General features: G+C 40.0%; 1 protein-coding gene across 6 annotated transcripts in view; it reads left to right on the plus strand.

Moving 5' to 3' along the window:
* Positions 1-893: 893 nt before the first annotated feature.
* RIC8B (RIC8 guanine nucleotide exchange factor B) overlaps positions 894-20,110 on the plus strand; it is a 104,531-nt gene continuing 85,314 nt past the window's right edge. For 2 of the 6 annotated variants that reach the window (XR_013556667.1, XM_078449518.1), the window contains exons 1-2: positions 895-1,523; positions 10,009-10,056. Coding sequence is in view for 3 of the 6 variants with exons in the window: in XM_078449518.1 (XP_078305644.1) it covers positions 1,440-1,523; positions 10,009-10,056 (132 nt within the window). In the remaining 3 variants the exon portion in view is untranslated. Of the gene's footprint in view, positions 1,524-10,008; positions 10,057-20,110 lie in introns of all 6 variants that reach the window. The other 4 variants (XR_013556666.1, XR_013556668.2, XM_078449517.1 and 1 more) reach the window with 4 other exon arrangements.

The raw sequence follows: 20,110 nt of genomic DNA on the forward strand, positions 1-20,110 counted from the left end.
GGGAGCTCCCTAAGGGCAAGGACTTTGAGGCCCACTGCATCTACACTGGACGGTACTGAACTATATTGAACAGTGCCAGACACAGCAGAGGTTCTCAAATACTTGTTGCCTGACGTTGTGAGAAACTGACGGAGAGGACACAGGCACAGTATGTAACAAAATGTTTGCACGTAGTAAACACTCAGCAAACGTGAACCTCTTCCATCTTCACTATCCCCATCACTACCATTACTAGCACATCGGTATTATGTGACTGGCAGTCGGAGAGCAGTCACCTTTGGAGAAAGACCCGGATTCAAATCTAATCTAATTCCCCATTTCCCAGTTTTGTGACACAGGACATATCACTTAACCTATGCTGGTTCCTTTGGTTCCAGAAAAATCTCCACGTCGTGAGAATCAGAAGCTATATGGCAACGACCTAACGCTGAATCTGGAGCCCTCGCGGCACGCGATACGTGGCAGCAACTATTACTAAGGAAAAAAAAAAAAAAATCCCCTTTTCTCCAGATAACTGCCTGCAATTTCCCACATTACTGTAGCTGAATACGTAACATGACCGCAAACAAGGGGAGGAAGGAAAGAATTTCAAAGAGACCGAAACCGCTAATCAAGAAAAAGAGGGAATTAAACCGGTGTTTGACAGTTCCCACCAAGGGGTGCTAGTTTCCCCGACTGTCAACCTGTCCGACCGGCCAAGGCTCGAGCAGGACAACCAGCTCTCATAGGAACAAAAAGGAGGCAGAGCAGACGCTTACACCCTCCCCCTAACGGTCTCTTGGTCGCTAGCCGCTGGCCTCTGGCTGCCGCGGGACTCCCGTTTCCGGCCCTGACCGGACCACAGCTCCCAGCATGCCTTTGGCGGGAAGTCTTTTCCCGCTGGATGACTACTAATCCCGGCATGCCATTCGGTACTCCAGTAAATTAGATGGAAGAGTGGAATGACCCCAATGAGCGCAGGGAATTGTAGTCCGTTTAGCTGCTGGCTTTTAGAGGGGCGGGGAAGAGCCGGGTCGCTCTCGTCAGCTGAGGAGAATGATTCATAGAGGAGGGTCAGGAGAGAACAGTTCTGGCTGCGAAAGCCCACTTAAAAGGCTGGACTCTTCCGCGAGGGAGGGAGAGGCAGGAGAGTAAGCGAGGCCTCGGGCCTGACCTCGCCTCAGGCCGCTCGTCAGGCCTCCATCGAGTCCTGGGCCTTGTCGGGGGCGGCCGCGAGGCGCCGGTTGCTGGGGGACCGGTGACGTCGCGGGGTGAAAGTTGAGGGGCGGTGACGTCGGCCCTGCCCGGGCGGAGGCTGGCGGGTTGGAGGCAGGAGGGAGGGAGGGAAGGAGGGAAGGAAGGAAGCTGGGAACGAGCGAGCGAGCGGGGGCGCGAGGCGTTTACCTGGAGGCAGCGGCTTGGGCGCGCTGAGCGGCCGCGGCTCCCCCGCACCTGCGGCCATGGATGAGGAGCGCGCCCTCTACATCGTCCGGGCCGGCGAGGCGGGGGCTATCGAGCGGGTCCTGAGGGATTACAGCGATAAGGTAAAGCGCCCTGGCCCCGGGCGTGCGGTAGAGCACCCCCGGGCCGCCCTCGGGGCTTGCACATCGCATCCCTCCCAACCCCCCTCATTCCGGGGATGCGCGCTGCTCCCCCCCAGAAAACGTTTCCGGCTTGGGCATGCGTGTTTGTGCCCCCAGCCTTTCCCGTGCGTGCATCCTGCATCCCCCTGCCCCCACTGTGGCGCCCACTCCTCTGATTCCGGCCCAGCCGACTGTCCCACGGTTCTCCCCCCCCCCCCCAAGCATGCAAGTCACACCCCCAGAATCCGTAGATGTGCGTCTGTGCCCTGTGTCCCACTCTTGGATGCATGAATGCACGCGAGGCTTCCTCACCTGTATGGCATGAAAATCTGTGTTTCCGTGCTTAAACTCGGCTCTTGATTAAGCATAAAACGCATCAGCCACGGTGGCAGTTCTTTCTATACCTATAGCACTATATAGTTTTCAAAGCTTGAGGTCTCATATATGGTCTAACTTGATTCTCAGAGTGTTTACGGGGTAGAGGGTGTCATCCTCCCCATTTTATAGATGAGAAAACCGAGGTGCTAAGAACTGAAATCACGCCAAGGTCATGGGCATACTATGTTGTAAGTGGGGGGAGATTCAGACTCCTAGCAATAGCTATTCTTTGTATCGGCGGTAACAGCTTTCCCATCCAGTATCTCATTTAATCTTGACAGCAGTCCTGTGAGGTTTCATCTCCTTTTGCAATTGAGATTCTGTATCAGTTAAGTAACTTGCCCAAGGTCATACTTGGGAGCTGGGACTCCAGCCTAGGTCTTCAAACCATTCATTGTTCTTTCCACTTTACAGCTCTGCAGTAAAAAGGTATCTTGTTGTAAATCCCAGCCACTTCTCTGAATGTTTCTCCAGGAACCGTTAGCTCTCCATTACTTTTTCTTGCAGGAATTTTACGTGGTCACTTCAAAAGGTAGCACAGCACACCTTTATTCTTCCATTTAGAAGACTACTTTATAGGGATGACTGACCACTCACTTCTGTGAAAACACACTCAACCCCAAGTCTTACCCGAGAGACAGCACCTTCCTTCCTTTGACTGACTTGTACTCCTAATTTCCGCTTCTGTGTTTGCTGCGTGCCCACCACTGCGCTTTATTACACTTTGTACGATTGACCTGCCAGGGTGCCAGTTCTGCTCTGGGTGGAGAAGGTCCCAAAATAAGATACCTTCATTCCCATTGAACCTTCCCCAACAACCCTGTGAGGAACTGGTGGTATTCCCCATTTCACAAATGACATTTAGGATAATGTTGCCGTTGAGAGATGGGGCTACGATTCGAATCTCGGCTTTCTAATTGCTCTTTCTACAGTACTGTGCTACTTTGTTTCGGAGGATGGATGGATGGATTCAGTTCTGTTCGTATCTTAGCTCCTTCACTTTCTTTTTTTTTTTTTTATTTAAAAATTTTTTTTTAATGTTTATTTTTGAGAGAGAGAGAGACAGAGCATGAATGGGGGAGGGTCAGAGAGAGGGAGACACAGAATCTGAAATGGGCTCCAGGCTCTGAGCTGTCAGCACAGAGCCCGACGCGGGGCTCGAACTCACAGACCGCGAGATCATGACCTGAGCCGAAGTCAGACGCTTAACCGACTGAGCCACCCAGGCGCCCCATCTCCTTCACTTTCTAATATGCTTTATTGTTGCATATCTGCCTAATTTGAGAGAAATTCACTTGATACATGGGTGTTCATATTACGGAGATGATATTCATTTAACTTGATTTAAAAAAAGATCGGAGGCAGCTACAAACTAATGCTCAAAAGAAAGAAATAGTGTTGAATCAACTAGTATTTATTTTGCAGTTACTATATGCCAGATATCTAGCAATCAGTAGGAACTTTCTTCTTTAGGGACGGGAGGAGGAAAAACCTCTAACTGGATCTTACCACCTTCTTCAATATTTCTCCTTCCCTCCAAGACTAAACTGATTAGAACTCCAGATTTGCTTCCTTGAGTCTACCTCTTCCCCTCCTTGGTCTCCCTCCAGGTTGCTTTCCGCACACCGCTGCTGGCCAACTGCTATCAGAGCTTAAGTTCTGGACCTCTCCAGCTCCCCTTTCACACTGGGAATGTTTTTAGAGTTGTAATGCCCAGTGTATATTATTTAAGATGCTATTCCTGAAGTACTTTTTGGGCCAAGTCTCAGAATGCTCTGACTTGATGCGAACCGGGTCAGTCAGCTCCTTCAGGAAAGAGCTCTCCTGTTTAATGCTGATTATGGTAGGGCTAGCATACCAAGAAAATAGCTGAGGTTCATGTTGTTGGTGGGGCTCTGCTCCTCAAGGCGAGAGAGACCTTGGAGGCAGATGAATAGGAAGGGAAAGTATGATTGCGGTGGTCTGGCAGTAAGAATGGGGAGGTGGAATTAAATTGCCCAGCTCTATGGGATATGGAGTCTGAGATGCTGAAAAAGTAGCTGAACACTGTGCGCTTCATTTTTCTTACCTGGAAAAAACGGATTTGAGAAATGTTTAGAATGAGAGGTGATTGTGGGGCATCGAGGAGTCCAACCAAGAACAGAAATGAATCATGTACAGAGAAAGTGATTGGGTCATTGTTTAGGGGAGGAGGTTCTTTATGCTACTTTATTTCTCTAATAAAGCCGGAATTTGAGACAGTTCTAGAAATATGGTATACACATTTGAATAGGATATGTCAATATCTTGGACCATGTAAGAGGACTTTTTGCTTTCCACTTGGAGGTTGAGTTCTGACTCTTTGAGTTCGTTCCACAGATTTTTGCAGAGGAGCATGTTTAATGGCTCAAGATAGTGGAAAGAAGGTAGAATTTAGAGTCAGATAAATCTTGGTTCAAATCTGCCTTTTATTGGCTTTATGACTATGGATTTGTTATTTTAAGCCTGGGTCATGGCTTTCTTATCTGTAAAATAGGGATAATATTACCTAACTTATTATGCACCTTTAATTAACTGAAGTTTAATGCTGCACACTGAGCACAGGGCACCTAGGAGGCGTTTACTCAGTGAGTTATAGTTCTAATAGATCAAGGTACTCAAGACGTCTTGTGGCCATAGCACAGGCTCTGGAGCCAGACTGCCTGACTCTGATCTTCAACTTAACCATCCATGTAGCCTCAGACAAGTTAACTTAACTTTGCTGTGCCTCAATTTCCTTACCTGTCAAACAGGGACAATAATAGTACCTACATCATAGATTTGTTGTCAGGATTAAATGAGTTATATGTCTAAAGCCCTTGAAACAGTGCCTGGCACTGAAGAAGAACCCCTAACTTTAGAACAACAAAGGCAGGAATTAAACATGTAGCACTGAGTTGATTTAGCCTGATAAAAATAATTGGGGAGTATACTCCATAACTTCTCATTTTCCTTGACCCTTACATTTTCTAATGGGTAGCAAAATACCTTGTACCATGTTTAGAGCCACAGTTACCTATCTGGCTCCAGGTAACAACATCTGATTTCTGTGTTTAAAGAGACTGTAATTTTCGAGCCTTCTTGCTTCATTCACTGACTCTTGTTATCCTGGGGAGAGGGAAGATCTATCCCAGGAAAAATTAAACTTGTCTGTTTCTCGAGGGCATAATACAAGTTGACCCAACATAGGGAAGTATTAAAAAACAAATAGGAAGAGTGGTTGATCTTTTCCATTTGTCTCAATTCACCTGTTAACCTTTATTGAGTGCTTGCTATGTACTATGTATTATCTGTCCTAAGCACTTGCACATATCATCACATCTAATCCTCTTATATTAAAACTTACGAGGGAGATAGAAGTATTCTCTTTTGCAAGGGGAATAGGAAATTGAGGTTCATAAAGACAAGGTGACTATGAGCTCAAGGGCATATAGCTAGAAGTGGGTTTATGTTGCCTTTACCCTGTCTATTCTGTGTTTTTGAGCACAGAAGAGCAAAAGGTGTTCAGGACCAGTACATTACTTTCTTTGGTTACTGTTGGGTCCTAATCACTTCCATTCTAGTTATAGAATGAGCTGTTAATTATGGGAGGTATGTATTGTTCTAGTCTAGGCTGTCCAAGCTCCTCCTCCTCCTTCAGGGCCTGCTCTGATACAGATTTAATAGAGAGATTGGTTACCCTCATTATGATTATCACAACAAACAGTGATCAAGGGCTCTGAGGTGTACAATATCTTAGTTCCTTGAATCACAAGTTATTTAGACTAGAAGGACTCTCAAAGGTAATTGGATCTATCCCCTTCAGTTAATAGGTGAAGAAACTGAGGCCTAGAGTCATCAACTATAATGATAGCCAGAGAGATGGCTTGATAGCCATAAAAGCCACCTGGGCATATAATTACCTTATAACAAGCTCCAACAGGATTTCGTTTTGGAAATGTGGCAAATTTATGGCCAAATTAAAGGGAAAAGTTATTTCAGATACAATCAGGTAGGTCTCCAAGAGTAGTCCTCATAAGAGAGGAAGATAACACTGATAGCAGTGAGGTCTTCATTTATGTGCTAGAAGAACCTGATTGATCGGGACCTAATATTGAGACAGTTCTAGAAATACAGTCTACACATTTGAATAGGGTATGTAAATATACTGGACCATGTAAGAAGACTTTTTGCTTTCCACTTTGAGGTTGAGTTCCGACTCTGAGCTCATTCCACACATTTTTGCAGAGGAGCATGTTTAGTGAGTTGTTCCTTTGTTATACCTTGTTCTTGTTTCCAGATTGAAATTCTGTAACCTCAGTTACTGGTGTTTAGTTCTAGAAGTAACCTCTATTTGTGAAATACAGCACAACATGTACACACACACCACCCCAGTTAGGCTAATTCCCTTGTATCAGTACTTTTGAGTGTATCTTCTGAAATATGAAATAACTCCTAGTTCTCTAATAGGTATTTGGCCAGATGCCACATCATAGGCCATGCTCTAATAACAATAGTGGCCACTTACTGAACACCTGCTATGTGCAAGGTGCCATACATAAAAGATAAGGAAACTCTGACAGGTAGTAAAGCTGAATAACTTGACCAAGGTCACACTTTTAGTAAGCAGCTGGACTGGACTCAAACCCATTGCTGTCTGCCTCCTGAGCCTGAGCTTTTTAGAGCCTACTCATAGGATATAAAAACCTATGGGGAGGAGTCCTTGTGAGTCTGGTGTGTCACTGAGCTGTTCCTAGTTTACTTGGTCTCTAAATTGAACAATGGTTTTACTCTTTAGTTTATATTTGACTTGTTGCTCCTGTTCATCTGGAAATTAAGCACATAAAGAAGGTGAGGTGGTTGACTGTTGGCTAGCAGTTCTATAAAGGTATTTATAGCCAGAAATGCTAGTTCCCCTTCCCTTCTCTTTCAGCCTTAGAAAGGAGAGAGAGTAAGGGTTAGAAGTACCGAATAGGTTAGGTATGATCTAAGTTGTATAAAAGAAACCAGCCTTAGAGAAGCCAACATCTTTGGATCCAAACAATCTTGGGGGGTTGAGCTTCTGAATAGACTGGCACATTCAAAATTCAATTTGTATTGCCTCACATGCCAGTATATTTTCTAATTAAATTAAGCCCTCATGCTAGTTAGGGCTTTTGAAAGCTTTTCTTTCTTTCTTTCTTTCTTTCTTTCTTTCTTTCTTTCTTTCTTTCTTTTTTTTTTTTTGTAACGTTGTGGTTTTATGAGAGGATCAGCCTTGCATTTAAAAGCAACAGAAAATTTAGTCCTTGGTACTATTCAAAATTTTCACCATGAAAGATTAATTCTACGTAGAAACTGTTTAAAAGATATTTTTATAACTTAATGAAGATCTTTCCAAAAGATGATTTATTTCTCTATGCCTTTATCATAGATGCCAGAAAAAGTTGAGGAGAACCACTGTATTGGCGACTAGGTTCATTTATGGCAGATAATTTATGGAATTAATATTTCACATATAATGGCAAAAAAGCCATAGGTTTTTTGGTTTCTAAGTGCAATTTATTTTCATTTGTATTGGACTTTTACTAAGCTTCAGTTTACAACCTTAGCCTGATGTCTGTTGTTTCTTTATCTTTTATCTAGAGTTAGTTTTTACTAAACCTCAGGTCTATAAATTCCCCAGTTATAGCCTTCAGATTTACAACTTGTTCTTCCTTTTTTCTTTCTTTCTTTCCTTGTTCATTCATTGGTTTATCTTTTATTTTTAATATTTCCCTTTTAATTATAAAAATACTGCACCAACAGTGATTTTGTCAAAAAAAAAAAAATCACCAGATATTCCACTGTACGGTTGCTTTTATTATTTTTTTTAAGGTTTATTTATTTTGAGAGAGAGAGCACGCATGCGTGTGCATGAGCAGGGGAGAGACAGAGAGAGAAGGAGAGAGGGAATCTGAAGCAGGCTGCGTGCTGTCAGCGAGGAGCCCAATGTAGGACTTGATCTCACTGTGAGATCATGACCTGAGCTGAAATCCAGAGTCAGACGCTTCACTGACTGAGCCACTCAAGTGCCCCCAGTTGCTTTTATTTTTGCATTTCAACACTCAAGCCTTTAATGCATCCGTATACATATGTAGGTACTGTCATTGTAGACATCTAGCTTGGTGTTTTACTATTTTTCCACTGATGCCACTATAAGTAATTTTCCATGTTGTTAACAGAGGTTTTTAGCCATCTTTTTTTTATTGCAATATAATATTTTATCAGGTGGATGCACAGCAGTTTATTTCATCAGTCTCCTGTTGTTAGATATTCAGTTGTCTCTTTCTTCCATAATATTAGATAACACTGCAGTGAATATGCTTACATATATGACTTTACTCTCCTTCTGGATGATTTCATTAAGATAAATTCCTACAAGTAGAAGTTCTGAGTGAAAGGATGTGAATATCTTCATGTTTTCTTGTATGTGTTGCCAAATTACTTTCCCTTTTAAAGTTTATGTCAATTTATACTGCTGCCAGCAATTTTGCACCTGGATTATTGATGCCCATTTCTTAGAAGGCTTTATGTCCTCAGTCTTGCTCTCTCCTTTGATCTGGCCTGAAATTCTCCCAGAATGCTGTACTGTTCACACCTACCTCTGTCTTCCTTGGTTGCCTATCACCTATCTGCCAGTTTAGGTATAAATTTTTAAATCCAAGCCATCTAACCACCTAACATCATCTATTTTAATTGTTTTGCAAACCATATGTGAAGCAGCCTCTCTTCAGTTTCTTCAAACAACCCTTCTTTCTTACCTCAGTCTTCCCTCTGACCATTTCTTACATTCAGAACCACTTCTCTGTCAGCATTTCTCCATCTCACTTAATTTCAAAAATTGCTTCTTCTGCAAAGCTGACGACACAGAACCACCTGTAATGATGATATCTTTAGTACTTTGTGTACTTAACTCCTGATGAGTTGCTAATAAATGTCAGTGTGACCAATGAGGAAAATACAAAAACAAAAAACAGACAAAACAAAGATGTTCAGTGGAGATTGCTTTTAAAGGAAAACTCAAGATTCATAAGAGCACTAGGTTCCCCTGAATAAAACTTGAGAAAAGAATGAGAAATTTTGTGCTCAATTTTTGGGTCCTATCACTGTTTCTGTGGCTGTGGGCAAGTCAACTTACTCCATCCTCTGTTTAAGCTACAGAGTGGAAAATATAGTGTTGCCAGTCATCTCAGGAGAGTCATGACACTTTCTTCGCTTCTGGTTATTTTTTTCCTCAATATCATTGGAGTCATAATCATTATAATCCTAATATTTACTGAGTGTTTACTATGTGCCAGGCACTGAGATGGTATATATATATGCCTTTGCTGTTTTAACCCTAACAGCAGCTCAGAGAACTAGGTATCCCCTCTATTCACATGAGAAATCCATTGATAGAGATTTTGTTACTTGCTCTGCTAGTTAGTGGTAGAGCCATAATTTAAACCTTAATTCTTACAGAATTACTTTTCTGAAATACCAGTCTATCAAATCTCTTCCCTGTCTACAATTCCCTGATCATTTCTTAGTGCATATGAAAAAGAAAGTACAAACTCAGCAACATTGGAAGACCCTTCCAAATTTCTGTCCAGTTTACTTTTCCATTCTCTTCTTTCTCTACTCTCCCATCCCCTCACATGTCCTATATTTCACTCTGGCAGAGCTGTTTATTTCACAAATATATCATACCATTTCACACATCTGAGTCTTTGTTTCTGTCTCTAGAGTGCTTTCCATTTGCCTCCTGGAAAACTCCTATTCATCCCCCAAGGTCCAGTTCAGATGCTCTGTACTCTATGCAAAGCATTCCAGATTTTCCTGGGTAGAGTTAGTGGCTTGGTACTCTATGTTCTTTTGTCTGTTTTTCTGCTGTAGTCTTTCACACTGCTTTATAATTATTTGCTTACATGCCCATCTCTCTTGCTTCAATACGAGTGTTGAAATACGATATGGAAAGGCAAGATTTTTACAAAGATACCTTTTAAATATAGCTGCAATTAAAACTCTGTGTATTTAAAATGACATTGTTTCCCTTTTTTCCCCCCCTCAGCATAGGGCTACTTTCAAATTTGAATCAACAGATGAAGATAAAAGAAAGGTAAGCCTTGGTGTTACCGTGTGTGTGTGGGGAGAGGGTATGTGTGTGTTTCATTCATGGACTTTCTAAACAGTGAACTTGTTTTTATCTGATGATTGTTTAGTTTTTGGTTTCCTTTCAGTTTGTTTTTAGGAACTGAGAAAAAGACAAGTACCAAGGTTAGTATGGATTACACACAACTTTCTCCTGTTCCATCTCCACAGGACCATTACGCTTGCGTAAATCAGGGGAATGGGAACAGTTCAAAGGGGACTCTCTCCATATCTTCTCACCTCCAGAGCTTGACTTTATTTGGTAATAGACCTATAGATTGCCCAAAACGTGTTGTTGATGTTGTGAAACTTGGCTTTGGCTTAAGTTTTGGGAAAGCAGCTGTTGATGCTGCTGCCCCTCAACTACACGTTGTTCCTGTACTGGCAGTTATTTGTGTTGTCAGCAATTGTCTCGGTCACTGACTTAACAGGCATAGAGAAAAATGGGAGTCAAGAGACTTGCCAGTAGATGAGTTATTACAAGAAAGGGTGCATCTGAGATATGGTCATATAATGTTATGTTTGCCGGTTGGGGTTGCCTGTGGTTGCTTTACTTAGCTGATTAGAGCATGATGCTAAAGGAGAAGGCTACCAATTCCCCACGAGCATTTTGCTCAGCCCCATACATCTATCCCTGACCTTACAAATGTCAAGACCCAAGTGAGAGGGCATGATTGAGTGTAAACCTATCACTGCTGCTGAAAAAATAGCTTAAATCCAGTACTTTGTTGGAAGTGGTTTGATAATACCTTGAAATCATCCCTTTATTTACCTCCACCCCTACCTAATGTCTGCATTTTGCACATTTTACCTCTTAAGATTCCTTTAGTACTCTCTCCCCTTAATCCCCGCCCTAATGCAAGCCTTCGTCTGAGTTCTGTACCAGTTTCCTAATCGTTCTTTTTCCAGTTATATGCCCTTTCAGTCCATTGTCCATAATTCTAAAACAATATGATCTTGTCACTTCCATCCTTAAAACTCTTGAGTGACTTCCTTTGCCTAGAGAATAAGGTCAAGTATCTTAACATGGTATACTACATGTGCAGTGATCTGATCTCTGCCCACTTTTGCAGCCTATTGCTTACTATTCTGTTGTATTTTGTGCTTTAGCAATATGCTTCAGCTGTATATACATACACATCCCTTCTGTTTCTTACTTCCTAACTTTGTATATGTTGTTTTCTACCTAGAATGCCCTCTCTTTCTTGTATACCTCTTCCTCTTTTTACCTGGTTAATTCTTACTCAGCTCTAGGAGCACCTCCTTCAGGAAGCCTCCTCTAGCATTCTGTCAGGGCGAAGTACCTCTCCAGTGTTCCCATAAAATTCTATGTATATCTCTAACACTATACTTATATGTTGTCTCTTAATTATATATTGACATTTCTCATTGTTACACCCTGCAAACTCTAATGATAGATACTGTTATATATCTTTATATCCTTGACATCTAGAGTGCCCAGCACATAATAGGTACTCAAAAAGTATTTATTGAATGAGTGACATGGGGTATAAACTTTGGAGGTTAAACATTTTCTTTTGGATTTGAACAATGTAAACAAGACTAGAGTACATTGTAGAATGGATTCTCAACTAGAGATACGCTGTTTGGAGAGCGTTTTCAAGATAGGCCTACTCAGGCCTGACTCCTTATCTCCTAAGTCAGAATTTGGGAGGTGGAATCCAGGCATGTATATTTTTATAAATGATCTTCAGGAAATAAGTACTCACATTTGGTGGCAGTGCAAAATGGCCACAATTCCTATGGAACAGAAACTGGCACTATCTACCAAAATTATAGATGCATTTTGCCCTTTGACCAAGCAATGTCACTTTTAGAAATCTATTTTGTGGATAGGTAGAACCAGGTAAGCAAAGCTTCATTGAAGCACTATACATAATAGCAAATGATTAGAAGCAAACAAGTCTCCAGAAATCAGGGAGTATTTGAAGAACTAGGGTGCATCTGCATAATGGAATATTATGATATAGGAAAGAGAGGAAGAAGGGGAGGGGGAGAAGGAGAGAGACAGGTATGTGTTAATGGGACAGAGAGTTAAGTGGGAAAAAAGCAAGGTGTTAACCTATTTTTTTACACACTCATGATAGGTATTCAGGTGAGGGAGGCAGCTACTATTTTGATTTTATTTGAGAGAATCCATACTATATCTGTTGATTCATTGTGTCTTGGGGCTCTGACACTAGAATCTTTGATAGTACTTTTACTTGTCTAAATAAGTACATTAGGTGGTGCTTGGGTGGCTCAGTCATTAAGCATCCGACTCTTGATTTCAGCTCAGGTTACGATCTCAGGGTCTGTGAGATTGAGCCCCTAGTCAGGCTCTGTGCTGACAGTGTGGAGCCTGCTTGGGATTCTCTCTCTCCCTGTCTCTCAGCCCCTCCCCTTCCTGTGCACATCAAGGGGAGGGGTGTGGGGAACTCTCAAAATAAATAAACTTTAAAAATAAGTAAGTAAGTACATTAAGACAGGGATTCCCCCCATTTCATATAAGTTTCAGTTGAGGGAGAATAATTTCCCACTCAGTTGTTAATAAAGCATGTGTATTTTCTGTAAGATAGTAGCAAAACCTAACATTTCAAAGTATTGTCTTTTACTGCCTGCTAGGTCTTTGGAGACAGTAACAGTAACTCCTATACTCCTGTTATTTGCAGTGATAGTGTGTAGATTTCTGCTTCCTGGGAGGTCTGATAATAAACAAATCCAGGGGCCCCCCCGGGTGGCTCAGTCGGTTGGGCATCCGCCTTCAGTTTGGGTCATGATTTTGCAGTGGCAAGATGGATCCCCGTTTAGGCCTCTGTGCTGACAGCTCAGAGCCTGGAGCCTGCTTCAGATTCTGTGTCTCCCTCTCTCTCTCTCTGCCCCTCCCCCACACATGTGCTCGCTCGCTCTTTCTCTCTCAAAAATAAATAAGCATTAAAAAAAATTTTTTTTTAATCCAATTAGGGACCTAGCTAGCTATGGCAGAGCGTAGGTAAAGAAAATCATTTTAGTCTCCAAGCGTTAAAATCATTAGTGACTTTTTCATGTCTAAGGCCCTAAAAACTTGAAATGCTCTAAAGGATCCACATCCTAACAGCTTTTTAGGTTCTCAGTGTAGAGAGACATAGACTAGTAGGCATGCCTCCACATTAACCCTGGAGGAACTCAAGTTACTGTCCAGTTTTTTTGCTGCCCTAGTTCTCTTTTCCTCTTTCCTAAGCATGTCTCTGGAGCCTTCTGCCAACAGCTTTTTGGTAATAGCAGCATGCCTTTCGATAAACTACAGGTGCTGTCTTCCTGAAAAACGCAATACCTTTCATCTGAAAACTTTTATGACAACTTAGAAGTAAATGTAAGGGAACAGACAGAGCCTCTCAAAAAATAAAACTTGGTTATAATGACCTTTTTAAGAAATGGTTATATATTAATGATCCTTAGACCTAATTGCTAACACTTATGTAGTGTTTGCATTTTTACAAAGATTTGCTTTGCAACAGTAATGCACTAATGCTGTAAGTATGGTGTGAATATCACCATCCCTATTTTATGGATAAGAAAACTGGGGCTTACATTAATGACACCTTGCTAACACTCCCGTGACTAGTAAGTAGTGGATCCTCAAATAGAGAATAGATTTTCTGACTGTATATTTCAGAAGTTTTGAAATTATGACTCATTACCTTGTTTTATCTCTTATTTAATTCTTTGAGACACCATTTAGGCAACTAGACTTAAATTGGAAAGTAGCAAAGAAAATTAGCAAAAAAGGAGTGCTTAAGATTTTCCAGAGAAGTAAAGTCAGGTACAACTGTTATATTTTACATATAATGTAAATAGTTCCAGGTGCATGTGGATCATTGTATATTTGGTTATAAGCATCTGTACTTATTGAAGTATTTGCATTCCTTCCTCTACCTCTAGGCTGTGGTTGTTTATTTGCACATAAACAAATATATCAATCATGCAAATAGGTAGGATGGGGGGAAGTATGATGAATAATCTGAAATTTACATCAGAGGAAATGAAAGCTCTTATACTGGCTTCTAAAACACAACTGATCTCAAGTCCAATAGAGTGCTAATTGCAATAAATGTTGAAAAATACATGTCATAAAATGAGTAAAAGAATTGCAGCTCTTTTACCTGAAAGATAAGAATACAGCTGTATCAAATGTGGAAAACCTCAGTTGTTGTTTGAGATAAATCTTTGTGTATATAGTGATTTTCCTTAAAAGAGTGAAGTTGAAAATAGCCAGATTTCAAGCATTTATGTCATTAGCTTTAAATTCACACAGATAAGCCCATTTTCTATAATGGCAGAGGATAATTGCTGAGTTGAGAACTCTTTGAGAACAAGAACTCTGGCTTAGTTTTGTTTATATTTTCAGCCCCCAACACTGCATGTGGCATAAAATAGGCACCTATAGTAAACACCTGTTAAATAAATGGAGGGAACTTGGAGATTGAGTAGAGGCCAGAATTCCTGTTACTTGTACAATATTGTTTGACTTTGAATTTGATATTCTCCTAATTATACAGCAGAATCTCAATGTAATGTTTAACGTGAAAAAAAATGGATATAAAAGTATTTATACAGGATGATCACAGTCATGCAAAAGTAATAAAAACTGTTCAAAGAAAAATGACTATAAAGAAATTTGCTAAATGGTGGCTATCTGATTTTTCTTTCCCTGTTCTGTATTTTAAACTTTTTTCTTGTTTATTGTAGATGACATTTTTCTTTCCCTATTCTGTATTTTAAACTTTTCTATTATAGATTATAATGATTTAATAACATGATAATTATAGGAGCGCCTGAGTGGCTCAGTTGGTTAAGTGTCTGACTTCGTTTCTTGTCATGATCTTGCAGTCTGTGGGTTCAAGCCCTGTGTCAGACTCTTTGCTGACAGCTCAGAGCCTGGAGCCTGCTTCAGATCCTGTGTCTCCCTCTCTCTCTGCCCCTCACCTGCTCACACCCTGTCTCTCTCTCAAAAATAAACAAACATTTAAAAAAATAGATGTTATTAAATATAAATAAAAAATAAAATATAAAATATGTTATAATTATATAACATATGTTATATATCCTTCTATAGTAATGTGATTAGTGGCATAAGCAAAGACCAATAGATACTTTTTTTGAAATCATTTATTTTCTATAAAATTGAGCATTCTTGATTATCTTATATATTCCTTTGGAGGGGAACATAAAAAAATGTTACTGGTTTGGAAATAATATTGCTTGTGGAGCCAGTTTATGGTATGAAATAAATTTATATGAACATGAAAGTTCATTCCATCATTTGAGATTTTCTTCTTTTTACTTCACCCACCCCAGACTTGGATGTACTTGGCATATTAGTAGAGATCTCTGTAGTCTACAAATAATTTTTCAGTAATTCCTGTGTGCCAAGTCCTGTGTTAGACTTTGGTTGCTAAATTGGCTATTTGCCTATGGTGTGTGGTTTGGCACTTTCTCAGCTACAGATGCATAGATTGCCATTGTAGACTCTAGAAAATGAGCAGGTAAATTTCCATATTAGAGTCCCCTAAGGAAAATGTACCAAGATAGAACCAGCAGTTCTATACTGTGAATCCCTGCTTAGGAATAGCTCAAGGTATGGATGCTTGTTCTGAAAGTCCTTTACACTTATTTTAGTTACTTGAAATTGTTAAACTCCCCAGTTTTCACTAAAGCAGAATGAGCTTTGTATGCCCTGTAAATTTGACTCAAATTTTGATGTCTCACCTTAGGGAATACTTTGATACATGATGCAAGCACAGTTCTTATTTAGAAGACAGTAACTTTAAAGATAATCATTTTCAACATCTTGATTTCTTTAAAACTCTCTCACACACACAACCAAAAGCATCCTAAACCTTTTACTTTTCAAAGTTCCTGTCCAGCTGGAATCTGGCATAAAACTTTACTAGAAGGGCTGAATTGTATCATAGACCAGGGTGAATGCCTCATAGTAGTTCAAAATAATTTAAACTTCTTTTCAGACTCCTTTTTTTATTTTAGATGTTTGCCAAGGCATTGAAAGACTAAATGTAGGGAGAAAGAACAAAACAGCTCTTCTGACTTAGCAAGCCATAGATGTGGCAGCCCATACATGATCTTTGGATCATTTTTTGAGATTTATTTCTCAGAATAATAATAATATCTCCAATTTGGACTTAAGAGTTTCAGATTCATTTTCTCTTACCAGAAAAACTCATCCAGAAGTTCCACTTCCAGTGATGACAGTGTGAGGAGTTCTACAGACCTGTTTCCCACTAAAATGGGTGACTATTATTTTTTAAAAAACAACCATTTAAAGTCCCTGGAAATAGTCCACAGAGCATACAGTCATTGAAGAAATATTCAAGAAAATTTACTAAAACTTAGTAAGAAAAGTGAAAGTCTGTGGTATTTAAACTGAGACCTGCTCCCTCCCTACCTCCTATTAGCTGAGCAAGATGGAAACTGTCCTCTAAACTGATGCATTCAAGAATATAGAGCTCCCTCTTTCCTCTTTTTTCAGGTAGAAGGCTGTCTTCCCAGTAGAGATGTACGATTAATATTTCTCATCCTGCCCTTGCTACCTGTTGCTGAGACTAAATTCTAGGTGAGGGCAGCTGAGAGGTAGGGTCCCCCCTCCTTTAACCCGGCCCACACTCACAGGACAGAGTCTATACAATGGATATGGCACCACTGAAAATAGAGGCGCCCCATTTGCCCTTGGCCTTGGCTTGTGGGATGTAGATTCTACTCTGGGAGAGGCAAGCTGAGGATAACTGGGGTTGCTGCTCCCCTATCCCCTCAAATCAGCTCCCAAGGAGGTGTCACCCAGGGAAAAGCATGACATTGTCTTTGTCCCGGCATCAGAACCAGGACTCCAAAATTTTACCCAGAGGAACAAGCAGATCTTACAACAGAGATCTCTGAATCTCTCCCCAAAGGAACCAACATCATTTGCAACAGAGTGTGAAGTTCATGCCTAAGGGTGCGGGTTGTGGAGAAAGGAGGAATTGGAGGGAGATTGATAGATTCATTGGACATATAGGCTAGCCAGAAGATGGGCTAGTTTTCTAGAGAGAAAAGGAGAAAGAAACAGCTGGGAGGAACCCTCCTGTGTTAGAACAAACCTTAAATACTGACCTCAGAGACTGTCCCTTCAAAGGACCCCTAATAGATTGGTTCAGTTTGTGGAACAATTTATGCCCAGGGCATTGTTGAAGACAGTAGGTCAATCAGCTGGTAGTTAGTGGAACTTAGCCAGCTGGGTGTGGTCAGGAAAAAGAAGGTCAAAGAGAGGCCAGCCAAAGCCACTGTCATTTTAGGATGACTGTAGCATAACCAAGGGTGAGCCCCCTGAAGAGGAACATCTGTAGAGAAGGAGGGGAAGAATATACTGAACTAAAGTAATTCATCTAGTCATGGAGTAAATAAGCAAATAGCAATAGCAAGTTTTGGAGGGTATGGGCAGTATCCAGGGTTGCTACTATATATTATATAAAATGTCATTTCCAAGAAAAATATGAGACGTGAAGAAACAGGAAAGAATGACCTACACACTGGGGGAAAAAGCAGGTGACAGAAACTGTGAGAATGACCAGTTGAGTTTAATAGACAAAGACTTAAAAGTAGCCATTATATTCAGAGAACTAAAGGAAGCCATGATTTAAAAATAATGCAAGGGTTGATAACAATGTCCCATCAAATGAAGAATATGAGTAGAAAGATAGAAATTGTTAAAAGGAAAAAGAAGAACCAAATGGAAATTTTGGAGTTGAAAGGTACAATAAAATACAATAACTGCAATAAAAATTCACTAATGGGGCTCTACATTTGAGTGAGACTGTCAGAAGAAAGAATAATTTGGTGATTATATCAATAGAGAGTACACAAGGTAAAGAACAGAGAAAAAAATAGTAAGGAAAAGTAAAGCAAGATTCAGAGAAATATGGGACACCATGAATGTACCAACAGATATATGATGGAAGTACCAGGAGAGGAGAGGAGAGAAGAGAATGAAGAAAAAATGTTAAAAGAAATGATGGCTGAAAAGTTCGCAAATTTATTGGAAAACAACCTACACATCCAGGAAGCTTAATAATTCTGAGCAGGATAAAGTTAAAGAGATCCACAAACAGGTACATCATACTAAAAATGCTAAAAGCCAAAGACAAGGAGAAAATCTTGCAAGCAACAAGAGAAAAAGGACTCATCATTTACAAGGGAACCTCTACAAAACATACAGCTGACTTCTCAAAAACCTGTAGGCCAGAGGCAGTGGGATAACTTATTCAAATAGCTCAAATTAGAAACTCAACCAAGAATTCTATTACCAACAGAGCTTTCTTTTAATAATGCAAGGGAGATAAAGACATTTCCAGATAAATGAAAAACTGAAAGAATTTGTTCCAGACCTACCTTACAAGAATGCCAAAAGTGCTTTAGATTGAAAACAGGTGATCCCAAACTGCAATTTGAATTTACAAAAAGCACTGGTAAAGGTAATTATGTAATTGTAAAAGACAATATAAGTGCATATATTTCTCCTTTCTTAACTGATTTTAAAAGCATTTATATAAAAAATATGTGTGTGTATGTATATATGTGTATATATACACATATGATGTATTGTTGAGCCAATAACATACAGAAATGTAACACATTTGCCAAAAAAGCACAAAGGTGGATGAGAACAAAGCTGTATTAGACTAAGGAAATGACTCTAGATAGTAATTCAGATCCTTAAGAACAAATCAAGAGAAGCAGAAATTATAAGTAATAAAGCTAATGTAACAAAAGCTATAAGTATATGCTCGTTTTCCTTTCTCCCCAGAGTGTTTAAGAGACAAGATTATATAAAGTAGTAATAGTTATCTTAACGTATTCTTGGGTTTGCAACATTCATACATATATATATAACAATACTGCCACAAAAAGGGGAAAGGAATAGCATCATATAGAAATAATGTTTCTGTATCTCATTGGAATTAAGTTAATCCGGAGCTGATTCTGATAAGATGTGTATGCTAACTAAGCCCTTGAGAACAACTAAGGAAATTCTGACTCAACTCAGTTTTTAGGAAAACCACAAAGGATTGTTTAAAGAAGTTGAATAAAATCTAAATAAATGAGAAGACATCTCATGCCCATGGATTGGAAGACTGACTTTTGCTAAAATGGCAGTACTTCCCATATTGATCTACAGATTTAATGCATTACCTTTAGAATCCCAGGTAGCTTCTTTGTAGAAATTGACAAGCCAATTCTAAAATTCATATGGAATTGAAAGGGATTCAGAATAGCCAGAATAATCTTGAACAAACTTGGCTTACAATTCCCGATTTCAAAATATACTACCAAGCAACAGTATTCAAGACACTGTAGTACTGGCATGAGGATAGATTAAATATAAATATATGTATATAGAGGTGTATTTTTGACAACGATGCCAAGATCCTTGTCAAAAAGGGTCTAATTTTTGACAAAGGTGCCAAGACCATTCAGTGAGGAAAGAACAGTCATTTAACAAATGATGCTGTGACAGCTAGTTAGTCCCATATAAAAGAATGTAGTTAAACCTTTGCCTCACACTGTATACAAAAGTTAACTCACTAGAGGTGCCTGGGTGACTCAATTGGTTGAGCCTCCAACTCTTGATTTCTGTTCAGGTCATGATCTCATAGTTGTGAGATTGAGCTCTATGTCGGTCCCAGCACTGGGCGTGGAGCCTGCTTGGGATTCTCTCTCCTCCCCTCTCTCTGTCCCTCCCCTGCTTGCACTTTTTCTCTCTCAAAATAAATACATAAATGTTAAAAAAGAAAAAAAAAAGAAAGTGAAAAGACAACCTACAGGATGGGAGATAATATTTTCAAATCATATTTCCGGTACAAGACTTCTATCTAGACTATATAAAGAACTCAATAATAAAAAGACAACCCAATTCATAATGGGCAAAGGATCTAAATACACGTTTTCCCAAAGATATGCAATTGCCAGTAAACACATGAAGTAACTTGACATCA

Source organism: Panthera onca, chromosome B4 (genome assembly GCF_046562875.1).
Source record: "Panthera onca isolate mPanOnc1 chromosome B4, mPanOnc1 haplotype 2, whole genome shotgun sequence".
Lineage (NCBI taxonomy): Eukaryota > Metazoa > Chordata > Mammalia > Carnivora > Felidae > Panthera > Panthera onca.